Source organism: Aedes aegypti, chromosome 2 (assembly GCF_002204515.2).
Source record: "Aedes aegypti strain LVP_AGWG chromosome 2, AaegL5.0 Primary Assembly, whole genome shotgun sequence".
In the NCBI taxonomy this organism is placed as follows: Eukaryota; Metazoa; Arthropoda; class Insecta; order Diptera; family Culicidae; genus Aedes; species Aedes aegypti.
Window position 1 is genome coordinate 104,299,624 of NC_035108.1, and position 14,050 is coordinate 104,313,673.

The 14,050-nt window shown below is 36.4% G+C and overlaps 2 protein-coding genes across 14 annotated transcripts in view; both read right to left on the minus strand.

Moving 5' to 3' along the window:
* The window catches only part of LOC5576845 (PTB domain-containing adapter protein ced-6), a 271,935-nt gene that overhangs the window by 50,963 nt on the left and 206,922 nt on the right, over positions 1–14,050 (minus strand). The window lies entirely within an intron of this gene.
* LOC110675869 (protein ALP1-like) lies at positions 7,062–9,268 on the minus strand. Its single transcript, XM_021841818.1, has 2 exons — positions 8,416–9,268; positions 7,062–8,155 (listed from the first exon to the last, which is right to left on the minus strand). Exons 1-2 carry the CDS (start codon positions 8,733–8,735, stop codon positions 7,231–7,233), a joined length of 1,245 nt encoding a protein of 414 aa, XP_021697510.1. The 5' UTR covers positions 8,736–9,268; the 3' UTR covers positions 7,062–7,230.

Below are 14,050 nucleotides of genomic sequence, written 5' to 3' on the forward strand. Positions count from 1 at the left end.
TACCCCTCCCCTTTATGGGCATGACGTAATTTATGGACGCTCATGTGCTTTAAATGAACCCGTTACACTATTTCAATGATTTTAATCTTTGCTGGTGATGAAAACTGCTTTAGGAACTTGGTTTGTCGCACCAAACTCAGGGGAGAGGGGTCAAGAAGGATGGGACACGTCTCAAAATATAGACACAGACTAACAGAAATAATTCTGTGAACAAAATGCTTCAAAATCTTCGTTCACCTAATTTTGTAGCCAAGTGCGTAGCCAAGATTTCCGTCCAGGGGGGGATGGGTATGCAGCGACTATTAAGTTATTATTCACTATTTTTATGCAAAACGACCGATTTAGACGCATTTTAGGTGTTTTTTTTTTTTAAACTTATTGCTATGTTACAATGACCAGTGCTTTAACTATGATTGCCAGTTTGAAGTAAATTGTCGACCTGAAATAATATCTACAGGAATTCTAAATTCTTAAATTTCAGAGATTCTTCCAGGTATTTGTACCAGAATGTTTCAATAGTTTCTTCAGATATTCATGCAATGAAATTCTCATTTTTTGTATAGAGGTTCGTTCCAAAACTATTAGAAGAGCTCCTGAAGGATCCTCGGAGGGGTCCGAGGAAGAAATTTGAAAGCATTTCGGGTTCCTCTAAAATAGATTTATCAGAAAGATTTTTAGCAGTGCCTTTCAGGATTCTTTTAGAAATACCTTCAAGTATTCCTTCGATTATCTCTTCAGGAGATTTCTGAAAAAATAAAATGGCCTTTCTTCCAGAATTCTTTTGGGAAATCTGCACCAAATACTCTAGCAATCCAACTTTGATTCTTCAAGCAATTTTAGCAGGAATTCCTCCAAGATTATTCTAGCAATTTCTCATGTACATCGTGCATGGATTCTTCCGGGATCTTTATCCAAGGAATGATCTAGAGATTTCTCATGGAAATACTGATTCTATCAAAAATACATCCCGCATTCACCAAGTTCGCCCAGAAAAATCCTAGGGATCCGCTTATGAATTTATTCTCACAAATTTTCCATGGATTTTTCCAAGAGATATTCTTGTCGAATTCGTCCAGAGATTCTTACAGGAATATTTTAATGGCGTCATCTAGGGATTACTCCTGCAGTTCCTACCACACATTTCTTGAGTAATTCATAAAGTATTTTTTAGGAAGCTCATCAACAACTTTTTTAGGGGTTAATTTTGGGACTCCTCTTAAAAAAGCTACAAGTATTCTTCTAGCGATTTTTTAAAATTATTTCTTAAATTATTCCTGCTATGATTCCGCCAAACATTTTTTAATTTTAGAATTCCTACAGAAATAATTACTGGATGTTTTTTTAGGGATATTGTTAATAAAAAGTCGTCAAGCTCTTTTCAAGAGTCCAAGAGTTGCTCCAGAAATCCTTGTCAGGGAGCCTGAACAAACTCCTTATGTATTTCTTCATAGATTACCTCAAGAACTCCGAAAACTTCCTTCGAAAATTTTTACAGCTTCTGGAAAGTTTTTAGAAATGAATTCATTATGAGAATAATTTATGGAAATCTGTGAATTCATAGTTGAATAAACTTCATAGTTGAATAAACTTTGGTAAAGTGCCTAAAATAATTTCCGGTGTATTTCTTGGAGAAAATTACCAAAAATACTTTCAGGAACTAGGGTAAATTGCCAATTATTGCACAGCTAAAAATCGATCCAATTATTGCACACTCATAAGAATAACCAGGGTGTGCAATAATTGGGTCGATTTTTAGATGTGCAATAATTGGCGATTTACCCTACTAAAAAACTTATTTGGGGAAACTCCCGAAAAATTTATATAACTGCTTTAGAGAAATTTTAGTTTTAACACTCTGAAGTATCCTTTGAAAATCGAGGAGTACTTTCAGGAATTGAACTTGAGAACAGAAGCAAAGTAAATACTAAAATTTAAATCTTCGAAACATTTTCTTGAACAACCGGAGAGGCTTCTGAAGAATTATTTTTGGAAATTTTCTTGGTTGAATTGCTGAAAAATCTTATTACAAATATCCGAGGGAGAAATTGTTTCTCGTGGAATTATATTAGTAATCTCTAACAACTCGTAAAAAAAATCGCGAAGGTATTTTTGGAGATCTTCGGAATTAAGATAATTGCTGAAACGAAGGAGTGTTCATAACGACTGCAGACTTCTGCAGACATGACTGGAGAAACTGCTCAAGACTAATGAACATTCTAAGAGAATTTCAGAAGATATTTCTGAAAAAATTTAAACAGGAATCTTTACAACAAATCTTTGGAGAGTTCTCAATGAAATACTTCAAAAATTGTTCAGAGGAATTTCTGATGGTTTAATTTCATGAAAAATTCGTCGAAGAATCGCTCAGGAAACTTTTTAAAGTAGTTAAGAAAAATATTAATTAAAAGTGTCAAATGATCACAAAAAAAACTACAGCAGACCTTCAATGGAGAAAAAAGTCGGATAAATTTTAGGGAGAAATCATCAGAAAAGTTCTTGAAGCGATTTATGAAGATCTTTGTAAGCCATCCTGTAACACTCAAAAGGCTTTCAATACCGTAGGAGATTGATTTAAAAATATTTAGTTAAATTTCTTAAAGTACCATTAGAGATATTTTTGACAAATATCTTGGGCGAAATTTTTGAAGGGTACTCTGCAAATAATTCTTTGTGTACTTGTTGTAATTTCTTCAGGAACTCGGAAAATTTTTGAAGGAGTTTCGAGTGAAATTTTGCTCATCCAATAGCTGAAAACTTCCACGGGGGTTGTTTTAGGGTTAACCTCCCCCTCCCCCCAGAGCAAAAAATTTTGAAACAAATTTATGTTATAAAATACCGTTCAATTCAAAAAAAATTCGGCTGCGCCGCCTTTAACCACTTCTTCTTCAGTTATGTAACCCATTGAACTTATTTAAAATTAATTTTATGAGCAAGGCTTCAGTGTAGGATTTTATTATTATGGATCCGGTTGTAATCAAGACAAACACTTTTCATAAAAAATGTGTTTCTCGATCCCCGTGCGTCGCGAGTAACATTTGAATAGTGTGCTGTGTTCTTGAGGGTTGCCCGAAGACAGCGCAATGCAAAAAACACGATTCAAAAACGTCGCGTGTCTCACACGCGCAGTCCGGTTTGGTGGCGGTGCGACCATATATGCATGCACATTTTGACGGTCCAAATTTACGCATGAATGTACAAATTCAACATCAAAAAGGGTTATCATAATAAGGCGTATATAACAGTCAAAAATAATGAAAAAAATCCTGTTCATGTATTCTTAAACTATGGAATTGTTGAAATTAAGCCAGGATTTGGCCTGGCTACAAATTCTCTTCGATAATAACTTGACAATGCCAATTGCAATCAATTATTGTTCCTAAACAGTCTTGAACAGCAAGCAACGTTTAGAATTTTTATACAAAAAAATATCAGTAATTTCTGCAAAGCTTCATTGAAATCATTACTGTAAGAGATTTTAAAATAGGAACTTTCTGAAACAATGCCTGGAGAAATTCTTCATCAAACTATGGACGAATTCCACTCCCTTAGGACAAAATTTGAAAAGTTATTCAACCGCAATCTGCGGCGTTGTTCTAGAGGAAATTCAAGCTGAATTATTTACCCGATTATATTTTATGAAGATTCTTAGAAGAATATTCTCAGAAATTCTTCTGAATAGTATTAAAGATCCTATAAAACGATCGAAAAAGTTCCAGAGCAATGTCTTGGAATTGCAATGTGTCTTTTGAGAAAATAAATATCAAGATAATGCTTTTGGCCCTGTAGAAGAATTATTAAAAAATGCTTTGAAAAGTTTTACATGACCGTAAAAAAGTATTAAAATATATTATGGGGAAACTCATGGAAAAATCTTAAAATATCTTAGTAGAAAATACCAGATAATTCACAAAGAAAACTCTGGTGAATGTGTCGGTAGAATCTGTGGAAGAACCCGAATGAAAAGATAAAAAAAAATAAAAAAAAATAAAAAAAAAACCCTTCAAAGAACTACCCTAAAAATCATAGAAGAGTTCCTCATAATAATATCGAGAGAATCGCTGGTATTCATTACTGGAATTACTAAATGAATAAGAGAAACCCTCATAGACAAGTTTCTATTGAAAAATGTCTTTAATTTCCTGAACATTTTTTGTAGCAATAGAGGGGTTCTCTCATAAGGAATATAAGAAAAGTTGATGTATGATTATTTATTTACTTTTGAAATATATAAATTTGATATTCAAATTAATTCATTATCAACTGCTGGGAAACCACTAGCATATAAGAACACGCTACCATCCTATAGAAATTTCTGAAAATAATTGGAATGGATTTCGTGTGAGAATTAATGCAGAAATTGCCTTGCAAATTCCTGGGTGAATTCCCAGATAAAAATAAGAAGGATTTTACATATAAAATTTTCCAGAAATACTACCCAAAACTTAAAATAAAGTTTGTTATATTTTTGACGGTTCATACATAGGAGCTTCGTCTTCTTCATCGCATTATTTTATGGAGAGTGAAGCATAATCATAAAATGGGGCATTTTTCAGCGGTAAATGAAATAACCGGATAATTGCCGATTTTTTCAACCGGTGATTTGAAATTTACAGCTTTACACGATTTTCCAGTTCACTGTTCACCCTGGTATGTATTATGAATCAATGGATTACATGCAGTGCTGATTCTCCTATTCCTATTCGAAAAAATGGCGCTGGCTTCTATGCACAAAAAGCATCTAACAGTAAACTGGTTTAAACAATGTATGGGAAAAAAGCCTTTTGATTTTTTTCTCCCGTTTGAAAACGAAACTGGGAAAACTATTTGGTACCGGCCATGCACAATGATAACAGCTATAACGTCTACCAAAATTTTTTTTTATAAAAAGTTTACCGAAATAAAAATGTCAATGTGTGTGTGTGTCTGTTTACAATCCACCGCCCACTGACCGGCAGTGCTTTTATGGAAGAAATTTGTGTGCACCTATTTATCGAGACACTTAGATGTCTATATAGATGCAGACAACTTTAGCCCTGGAGATGGAAGGTGATAGCTCTACTGCAATTCCAACGACCCATTTCTAGAATGGCTGTTCATACACACACATTCTGAGGTCGTTTTCATCACAGCAAGCCCCGCACGAAAGCACCCAGATATCAATTGGATATCTGAAATGATTTCATACTTCCCGAATCGAAAATTAGATTTTCGACCCTGGCACGTATTTAGTGGTTACAAACAGTCATATAATTTTGAACGATCTCACCAGTTTGTTGTTCTTTCCATTGCTGCTTTAAACCACTCATAAAACATCTATAAGCATTTTTTTTCACATCACAAGTAACTTTTTTCACATTGTTTTCCGAGTGGCATAGCACCATCAGTCGATTCAATTTTTCATCGGTCGAACTTTAAAATGACGCGTAATCGAAATAATTTTCTGCTGAATCAACACATTCTTCTCACAATTTAATACTTTTCTTCTTAATAGCTTCGGGTGGCATAGCACCACTCTTCGTTTTAATATTTTCACCGGCCGAATATATGAAGAATCAAGATGAAACGTGGCAGCAAATACAAAACACGTCATCCCGCGCGCACAGCCTGCTGCGATCACCGAAATAAAAATGTCAATGCAGGTAATCAATTGAAAAAAAAAATCAAAACCCCCAAACGCATTTTCTGGATACGCCACTGTCCTGAGTATTTATGAAATATTACGCTTTCAAACATTTCTGAAGGAATCTCTAAAGCCTACGATAAATATTTAAGGATTCTTGAAAAAACTTTTGTTAAAATTTCTGGAAGAACTGTTGGAAAAACTTCAGGAAAAAGAACCGAAGAAACCTCAAGAGGAATTCCTGTAGCAGTTTCAGAAGAAATTCTTTGAAGTTTTCCTGGATAAAATTTTGTCCGAAACTTTCGATGAATGTTTGGGTGAGTTTATAATATAACAGGACTACAATTCACTCAAAATATGAGCTTCAAGATGTTACATTTTTTTGCCATGACATTTTGAGTCTTTGAAGAACTTCTTGACAAATTAGTAATGGTTTTTTGTTTAAAAAACTCTCATAAATGAATATTTGGTGGAATTTATGAAGAGGTTTCTGAGAAATTTTCAGAGGAACCACTAATGTTTTGCGAGATTGACACGTCGTAATATTACCGCAATACTTCTCTTAACAACTTCAACAAGAATTCTTGATACTTTGTGGAACTCCTGAACGGATTTCAATATACATGGAGAAATCTCCTTGGTAGATTTCTACGTTAGTCTGTGATATAGGTATACTAATCCTCTTTCGAATCCTTTTTACCGAAGTCAATTTGGTTGCCTACTATTTGAGAACAAAGTACTTTCCTGATGTAACCCGCACCCTGCCCTTTGCAGGGTTAATAATAAGATTTTCTCTATCAATTATTTCATACACTTCCAGAACCACTGGTAATTACCAACCTAACTCGGATTCTTCAAATCGACCTACATCTGAAGCAAAGAAAAATCATGATCAGGAACAGGAAGAACTGGAGCAAGTGCTTGAGGAAGAAATTCTTGAGGAAGAAGTGTTGGTGGATCTGGACAGCAGTGCGAAAACTCCAAGAAAGCGCAAATCGACGAATCCAATTAACCAAGACATTGATGAAAGAATTCAAAGTATTCTGGCCAAAGCAGAGTCAAGTATCAGTCAGCCAAAACCGGCACGTCATGCGACATTCTGTTCGTACTTAACAGAACGAATGGAGATGTTACCATTGGCAGTGGCACGCGAACTTGAGGTGGAATTTACATGCCGTGTGAATTCCCTCATAAGTTTGCATGACGAAGAATTTAATCATGACCAAAGCATGTAAACTACAATGAATAAAAAAAGAGCTTGTAGATTGACAACACAAAAGACCGAATTAACTTCTTTTTTTAACTTTTCTCTGCTCCCTGGGCATAAAGTATCATTGTACCTAAACCACAAGATACACATTCATGCATTGGCGGGCAAAGAAAGCTCTCAGTTAACAACTGTGAAAGTGCTCAAAGAACACTAAGCTGAGATGCAGGCCCTATCCCAGTGAGGATGTAATGCCAGAAAGAAGAAGAAGAAGCATCCATGAAACTTTCGTCTGAAAATTCAACGTTTTCTCATAGTTTTCCATTCACTGTAAAACAACTCAGTATACGCTTGCTTTATTCCGATTGCAAATAGTTTTTTTATTATTTATTTTTAATTAACTTTATAATAAAATATTATTTGCGAAAAGGTATTGTGCCAAGGAATCCCGTACTTCATAAGCACTGCGAGGTGCATTATTCCCACGTTGCACAAAATTGTTTTCTACGCTGTTGAGAGGTTCCGCTGTTAACCGCCAGTCTCCAGGCACAATGATTTCACCATGGCTTCCAATTTGGTCAGTGTAACCCGGAGGAGCATACTGGGTTTCATTTGTAGCCTTCACGAAATTGTGAAGAACCAGTGTGGCCTTAACCAAATTATCGGCTGCTTCAGGGTGCAGGTATAATGGCGATAGTAGAATGCGCCACCGAGAAACCAAAATGCCGAAGGCATTTTCAATCACCCTTCTGGCACGTGACAGCCTGTAATTAAAATGTTCTTGCACGGCAGGTAGGTTACGTCCTGGATACGGCCTCATTAGATTGGTTTTGAGGGGAAATGCGGCGTCCCCGACTATGAAGTAGGGCATTAGCTGTCCATTTGGAAGAGCCGTGGCTTGAGGTAGCCCCAAGCGGCCTTGCAACAAACGGCGACCGAATTCACTCGAGCTGAAGACACTGCTGTCGGCGTTTCCTCCGTATGCTCCAACATCCACCGCTACAAAGTTGTAGTTTGCGTCGCACATTCCCATAAGTACGATAGAATGCTGTTTTTTATAGTTGAAGTATAACGATGCGGAATTTGGAGGGCAACGTATCGGAATATGTTTTCCATCCACCGCGGCGCAGCAGTGAGGAAGGTTCCACTTGGTTTCGAATTCATCGCTACACTGCTTCCACTTATCCTCAGTGACTTCGGGCATGAACGTCTCGTGTAGCTCATCCCATAAAACTTTCGTTACCTCTTGTGTCACTTCTCGGACCGTTGTTACCCCCATCCTGAACAATCGGGAAATTTCGAAAACACTCGATCCGTGAGCCAAGTACCTATAGTAGAAACAAAAATGTCAATTAGGCTAATAAATTTATTTGCATCGATCTTGATGAAGCTTTTTATGATAGTACCGGATGGTCACCATCTACCGTACATTTCACAGGATTTAAGGTGAATTTTTGAGGGCAATATTTAAGAAAGTTAAGTTGCGATATAACGCCATAAATAGACCTATTTTAAATTTATATCCGGCTTTAGGTCCGTCCTGCGAAATACCAAGGCATAAAGAACTTCCAATCATCGGTATACTTACATTAGTGTCAGGAACAGCCGACATGCCGGTTTTATGGGTTCGCGAATCGAATACTTTCGCAGTCGGTGCTTAATGCGATCCAACAGGATGTCAAACACGCGAGGGGACATTCGTGTGCATTTGAAGAAATATTCCGGGTCCTCCCTTCTCATCAACGGGTACGCTGTTTCAAAAAATCCTTCCGAGGAACGGGTCTGGTTCGAAGGTCGCACCCACCATCTTCGTTCGGATGCAAGATTCAAATCCTCACGAAGCTGCTGCAGCTCTCGCACAGCTTGCACCATTTTAACAACTTGGACCGCTCTTAATATATTCGCCATCAAATTTTTGCGGATATTTGTTTAAAATTCGCCAAAATATGAATTTCACTACGCGAAAACCAGATCCGAAAGATGAAAACACCACAAAATGTAAACAATCCGCACGAGCGAATAACCGTTAAATCCGCAATCATTGCGTTTTGAAATGCGGCAGTGTTGCGGATTTTCTTTTAGTACAAACCGCAACGGTGCCGCATTCCGTTGCCGTTCCGTTGCCGGCCCCATTGCGTTTCCCGCTTTATTCTCGTCGGCGGCGACGGCATCGTCATCGCTCTGTCGCGAGATGTTCCACCCATGAATGCACAATGTTTCATACACAGAGAAACCTGTATTTACTGAATGAGAGTAGCTAGCTACACAAATACAAACAGTGAGGCGGCCTGAGGATCATACGCTGATCTCGTGTCATAACCCGATAACAAAAGTAGTCAGTTTAGTGATCATTCTTCTGAAATAGCGACTTTTTGGTGACAAGCTTGAAAATAGTGAGAACATTATTATAAATTTTGATTTTACTTTCAAAAAATCAATTGTCTTGTTTAGAGGTATCAAGTTTCTTGCATATAAAATTGAATAAAAACATGATGAAAATTTAATCAGAATCCAAAGTTTCACAATTTTCCGTGACCTGGAACTTTTTGAAACTAGTATGGAAATCAGTTTTGAATCACCCCTCGGCAAATTTTACTTCGGAACGAGCTGTCATTGTGTAAATTGTGATTGAATCGACGGATTGAAATCTTTTTCAGACTACCCAAAAAATAAGATTTTTAAACTCAGATTTGGGTAAACTGCATATAAGTTTTAACCCACTACGGAGACTTCGAAAGCTTACGCTGGGTAGATTTTTTTTTGTACTGAGTTGTTTTTTCGCTGTTGTCAAACGAAAATTATCTAATGATAGGTGTAGCGTAGCTAGGGGGGTGCGGTGGGTGCGGTCCGCACCGGGCCCCAAGTTCATGGGGGGCCCCAAATTGTGGCAAGAATTTCATTTATATTATGTTATTGATTTTATGAGGAGCTGACGTGTTTCGAATTTTCTGTCGCGTTTTGATCGCTCCGAGTGAACTTTCTAAACGGCTGATTCAAGTGTAGAGTTATATAAAATTTAATTCTTTGTTTCGATAAGTGCGAGTTAATGATCCATCCATTTGTATTTTACAAAAAGTGCGGAGTGCATGTAGAAATGAAATTTGTATGTCGTAAGTTGTTTGTTAGTGCCGCGAGTTGGTCGGAAGTGCAATTGATCACATAGTTCAAAACCGTCATGAGTTAACAGCTAGTGCGTGAGGTTATTGAAAATTAGGAGTTATAAAGCTGTATCTACAACTGACAATGACTGTTAATCTTTAAGTGATTAACCGGATTTTTAAGTCGATTGGTCTCTCGAGGTCCTCGGTTGCTGAGTCGAATACAGCCATTTAACTATTTCTAATTTGGTGAGATCTTTCATATTTATACTCCTATTATTCAAAAGGTTTCATTGGTGTGGTTTGCAAATCTTGCAATGTAAGCTTTGCAAATCTGACTATATAAGCTTTTTCATATATGGAATGGAGCGTGCATTTAATTTCTTAGCAACGCCACTCCCAACGATTTAAACTTTCCCCCTGAAATGAGACGGTTGGTACGATTGTCCCCGTTTCTTCCTTAATAAGATTCAAAATTCTACGTCTATCATATTATTCATGAGTGGATAATCTGATCGCCGTGAACTTTTGAGTTATCTTCCAAACCAAGTCTGCACAGTGGGCCTGGCCATTTTAGTATTTGTATCATATCACTGATATGCTGCAAATATTAATGCTGACAAGAAAATACTAGAAGAAATTCCAGTATTTCCAGGATGCTTTTCAATATTGGCTGTGCAAGCGCTTAGATTAGATTAGATTAGATTAGAATATTATGTTATTGATTTTATGAAAAGTAACACGTAAACAAGCAGATACTAATTCAGTTTGAAGGTGACCTTGATCAGCAATGTGTAGGGGCCCCATGATCAATGATATTAGTGATTAGAATAGCCTTAGGTATTATTCAAAATTCATTCTCGATAACTCGGTTAAATTTATTAATTCAGACAAATCTACCTAAACGTGCGGCATATTTGTATCTGAAACTGATTTGGAGATATGTTACAGACCATATTCTTAAACTAGCTGATTTTCATTTCAAATTTGGAAAAATAAATCAGTTACCATCTTCAGGCCATAGTGTGCTCACATAGACTGGTAGTAGATCTCATTTTCGAAGCTTAGTCTCTAATTTAATGCAATGTAGGTCATGAAAGTCTCTATTGTAGGCGAAATTGTCTTTAAAGTCTCTTTTTTTTTTCTTTATTATGCTTGCAGTGAATCTTGCTTCAAGAGGTTCCAAAGAAACCTCCAGAGACTATTACACGGTTTTTTCACAGGCTCTTCAGGAGTTTTCTTTCAGATTCCTTCAGGAAAACCTTAGGAATTCTCCTAGTGATCTATACAAAGATCTATTCATCTATTCATACTTCTATACTTCTGGGATCTCCTTCAGAAATGTCTCTATTGATTCCACCACCAAGTCTTCCAAAATTCCAAATTCCATTGTTGTTTCAAGGGATGGTTAAGGGATATTTTCCGTAATTTGCTCCAGAAAATACATAAGCAGTCCAACGCTTTTCTCGACTATTATAATTTTCCCAATTGTCACTGTAGAAGATCTTCCAAAGTTCCCTATAGGAGGTACGCTAAGAAAAAAAAAACAGTCTACAATTTTTTAAGAAATTCATATGAAGATTTTTTCAGGAAGATCTACGAGAATTCCCAAGTAGCACGCGAAACATCTTTCAAAGAAATGCTTCCCAAAAATGGTTTCAAAGATGTAAGGTACCGTGGGGTAAGTGGATACAGAAAAATCAATAGTCAACTTCATTGTTATGTACAGCTAAAGTTAATACACCCGATTCTGTTTTTGCACGGATTTTTTTTACACGGCCGTGCAAAAAAAGTTTCCATACATTTTTTTTCGCCGAAACCTTATTTTTGCATGAAACGTCGAGAAATGGTGTTACTTTTTTTGCACGGTTTTTGAAATTTTGAACTGAAAACTTTTTTTGCACGGTACGCATCCCCCGTGCAAAAACAGAATCGGGTGTAATATAATTCAAACTTTTTCTGTGCGTGACAAATGAGGGACTATTATACTTTAAATCGTCAATTATTTTGATTTTTCTGATTGTTATCTATTGAGCATGAAGGACTTGAAATTTTGCGCCAAATGATCCACTTGCCCCACCGTGGAGGGTTTTTTTTCGAAAGACACTCTTAGTTTAAAAATATTAATTACATTTACTTTTGTTTAACATACTGAAATCTTTTTATTCTATTTATGGAAATATTTGTCTAGAACAATCGATATGGTCAAAAAACGTACGATAATATGCTTGCAGGTGGAGAATTTGTATATCTTGCTCTTTTGCATTTCAGTTTAGAAAAACCAAGAAAAATTTTGTTTGAATTTTTCATTTTTCATTTTTTTTGTACTAGAAAGTCTGTACAACACTTTTAGGTGGATTATTTGAATTTTTCTCAGGTCAATTTGGCAAATTCAAGCTAGGAATGAAAAATGTAAAAGGAAAACAACACTTGATGACACTAAAGCTTATTCAAATCCGCGTAAGTAGTCTGCCAATATTTGATAATAATAGTTGATCCACTTACCCCATCCCATTAAAAAATGCGGGTAAGTGTACCATGACCAATATATCTGTATTTATTTGCAAAAAATACATTATTTTCATTGTGATTCATACAATTAGAACTGAAATGTTCACCATGTGTTGAAAAAACTAATAGTATTCGATTTTAGGCAGAGATACAATGGATTTTTTATCGACAGAAAACAACTTTAAAATGAATTGATTTTTGCAGTCAACAAGTTTGTTTGTGTTAGTGCACGTGTAGTATCAGTTTTGCAGTAGTATCAGTGTGTACGTGAGAATATAACCTAAAATGAAGCAAAGGTGTGAAAACATTCAGTATTTATTCATATTACGGACGAATGATCCACTTACCCCACTGCTACACTTCCCCACGGTACCTTATCAATAAAAGCATCTGTAAATTACCTAGTTCTAGTTCCGTTGCATATTAATCAAAAGCTCATAAGGTTTCATTGTCGTTCCAATGAACTTGCATTTCAATCCATTGTTTGACGTCTAACATTCTTGAAACGGCGAGATTTGTTACAGATGTCCTTTGCAAGCATCAATGAAGTCAAGTTTATCAAGATGTGTTCTGTAACTATTAAAACAAACTCTTGCAACTTCTCCAAAAATGCCCATTTTATACTTTCATTCAGAGCGTCCGCAACATAACTTCATTCCATGCAAGTTACGTTTTTATATCCACAACTCAAGAAGATTCATCCCAGTTGCGTGAAAGTTGCACTAAACTGCGTGTTTGACAGCTAGTTGTAGTATAGTTGAGTTGCACCTTAAGTATGATGTAACAACGAAAACATGTTCTAGCAACAGTTTGTTTGTTTACTTATATGGTGTTTCTCATATGATGCGCGAATGTTTTTACAAGAACTTAAGCTCTGTGGGGCGTGTCCATATTTTGCCAGTAAGTATTCCGAAGGGTGCAGTAAAGTAATACACAACATCGCAATGTGGACGCTTATATTTCGAACAGCTGGTGGACAGTTGGGAGTTCGATTCTCGTTTATATTTTTGTCTGCATTTTTTTTTTCTTTTAAGTATTTTGCAACAAATATGCATTTTCTCTAAAACAAAAACATGTTGCAAACAGGCTCCGCCGTTTGCGCTTTTTGCGTTGCTATTCAGTGCAATCGAAAGTCATATTTTCATCTATTTTCAACTCTGATTAGTTTCAAGAGATATGTTTATTCTTGAGTTGAAACAAACTGTGTTGCTTGAATTCCTATCCCACTCCGGCTGAAGGATCACAATAGTGCTGGGCAAATTAATAAACTCATAACGCGTGGTCAAGATGGAAAAATTATGGGTGAAATTATGAAAAAAATCCACGTGCTCGGCTGGGATTTGAACCCAGGATTCTTGTATGCTAGACGAGCGCTTTACCAAACAAGTAAGTTGATTACTAATTTCGATGGTTACAAGTTTCAGTTGGTTACAAGTTTCGAATACAAATCCCCACAAATCACGTGGACCCTTTTCATAACCCACATCCATCCATCTCATGTATATTACACACGCGTGCAGAGCGAGTGCGATTTAGCATACAAGCGCCCTGGGTTCAAATCCCAGCCGAGGACGTGGATTTTTTTTTCATAATTTCATCCATAAATTATCCATC

Coding starts and splice junctions, on each gene's coding strand:
- LOC110675869 (XM_021841818.1), bottom strand. CDS start 8,735: ATGGCGAATATATTAAGAGCGGTCCAAGTTGTTAAAATGGTGCAAGCT. Junction 8,156..8,415: donor CGGCTGTTCCTGACACTAAT/GTAAGTATACCG, acceptor TTTCTACTATAG/GTACTTGGCTCACGGATCGA.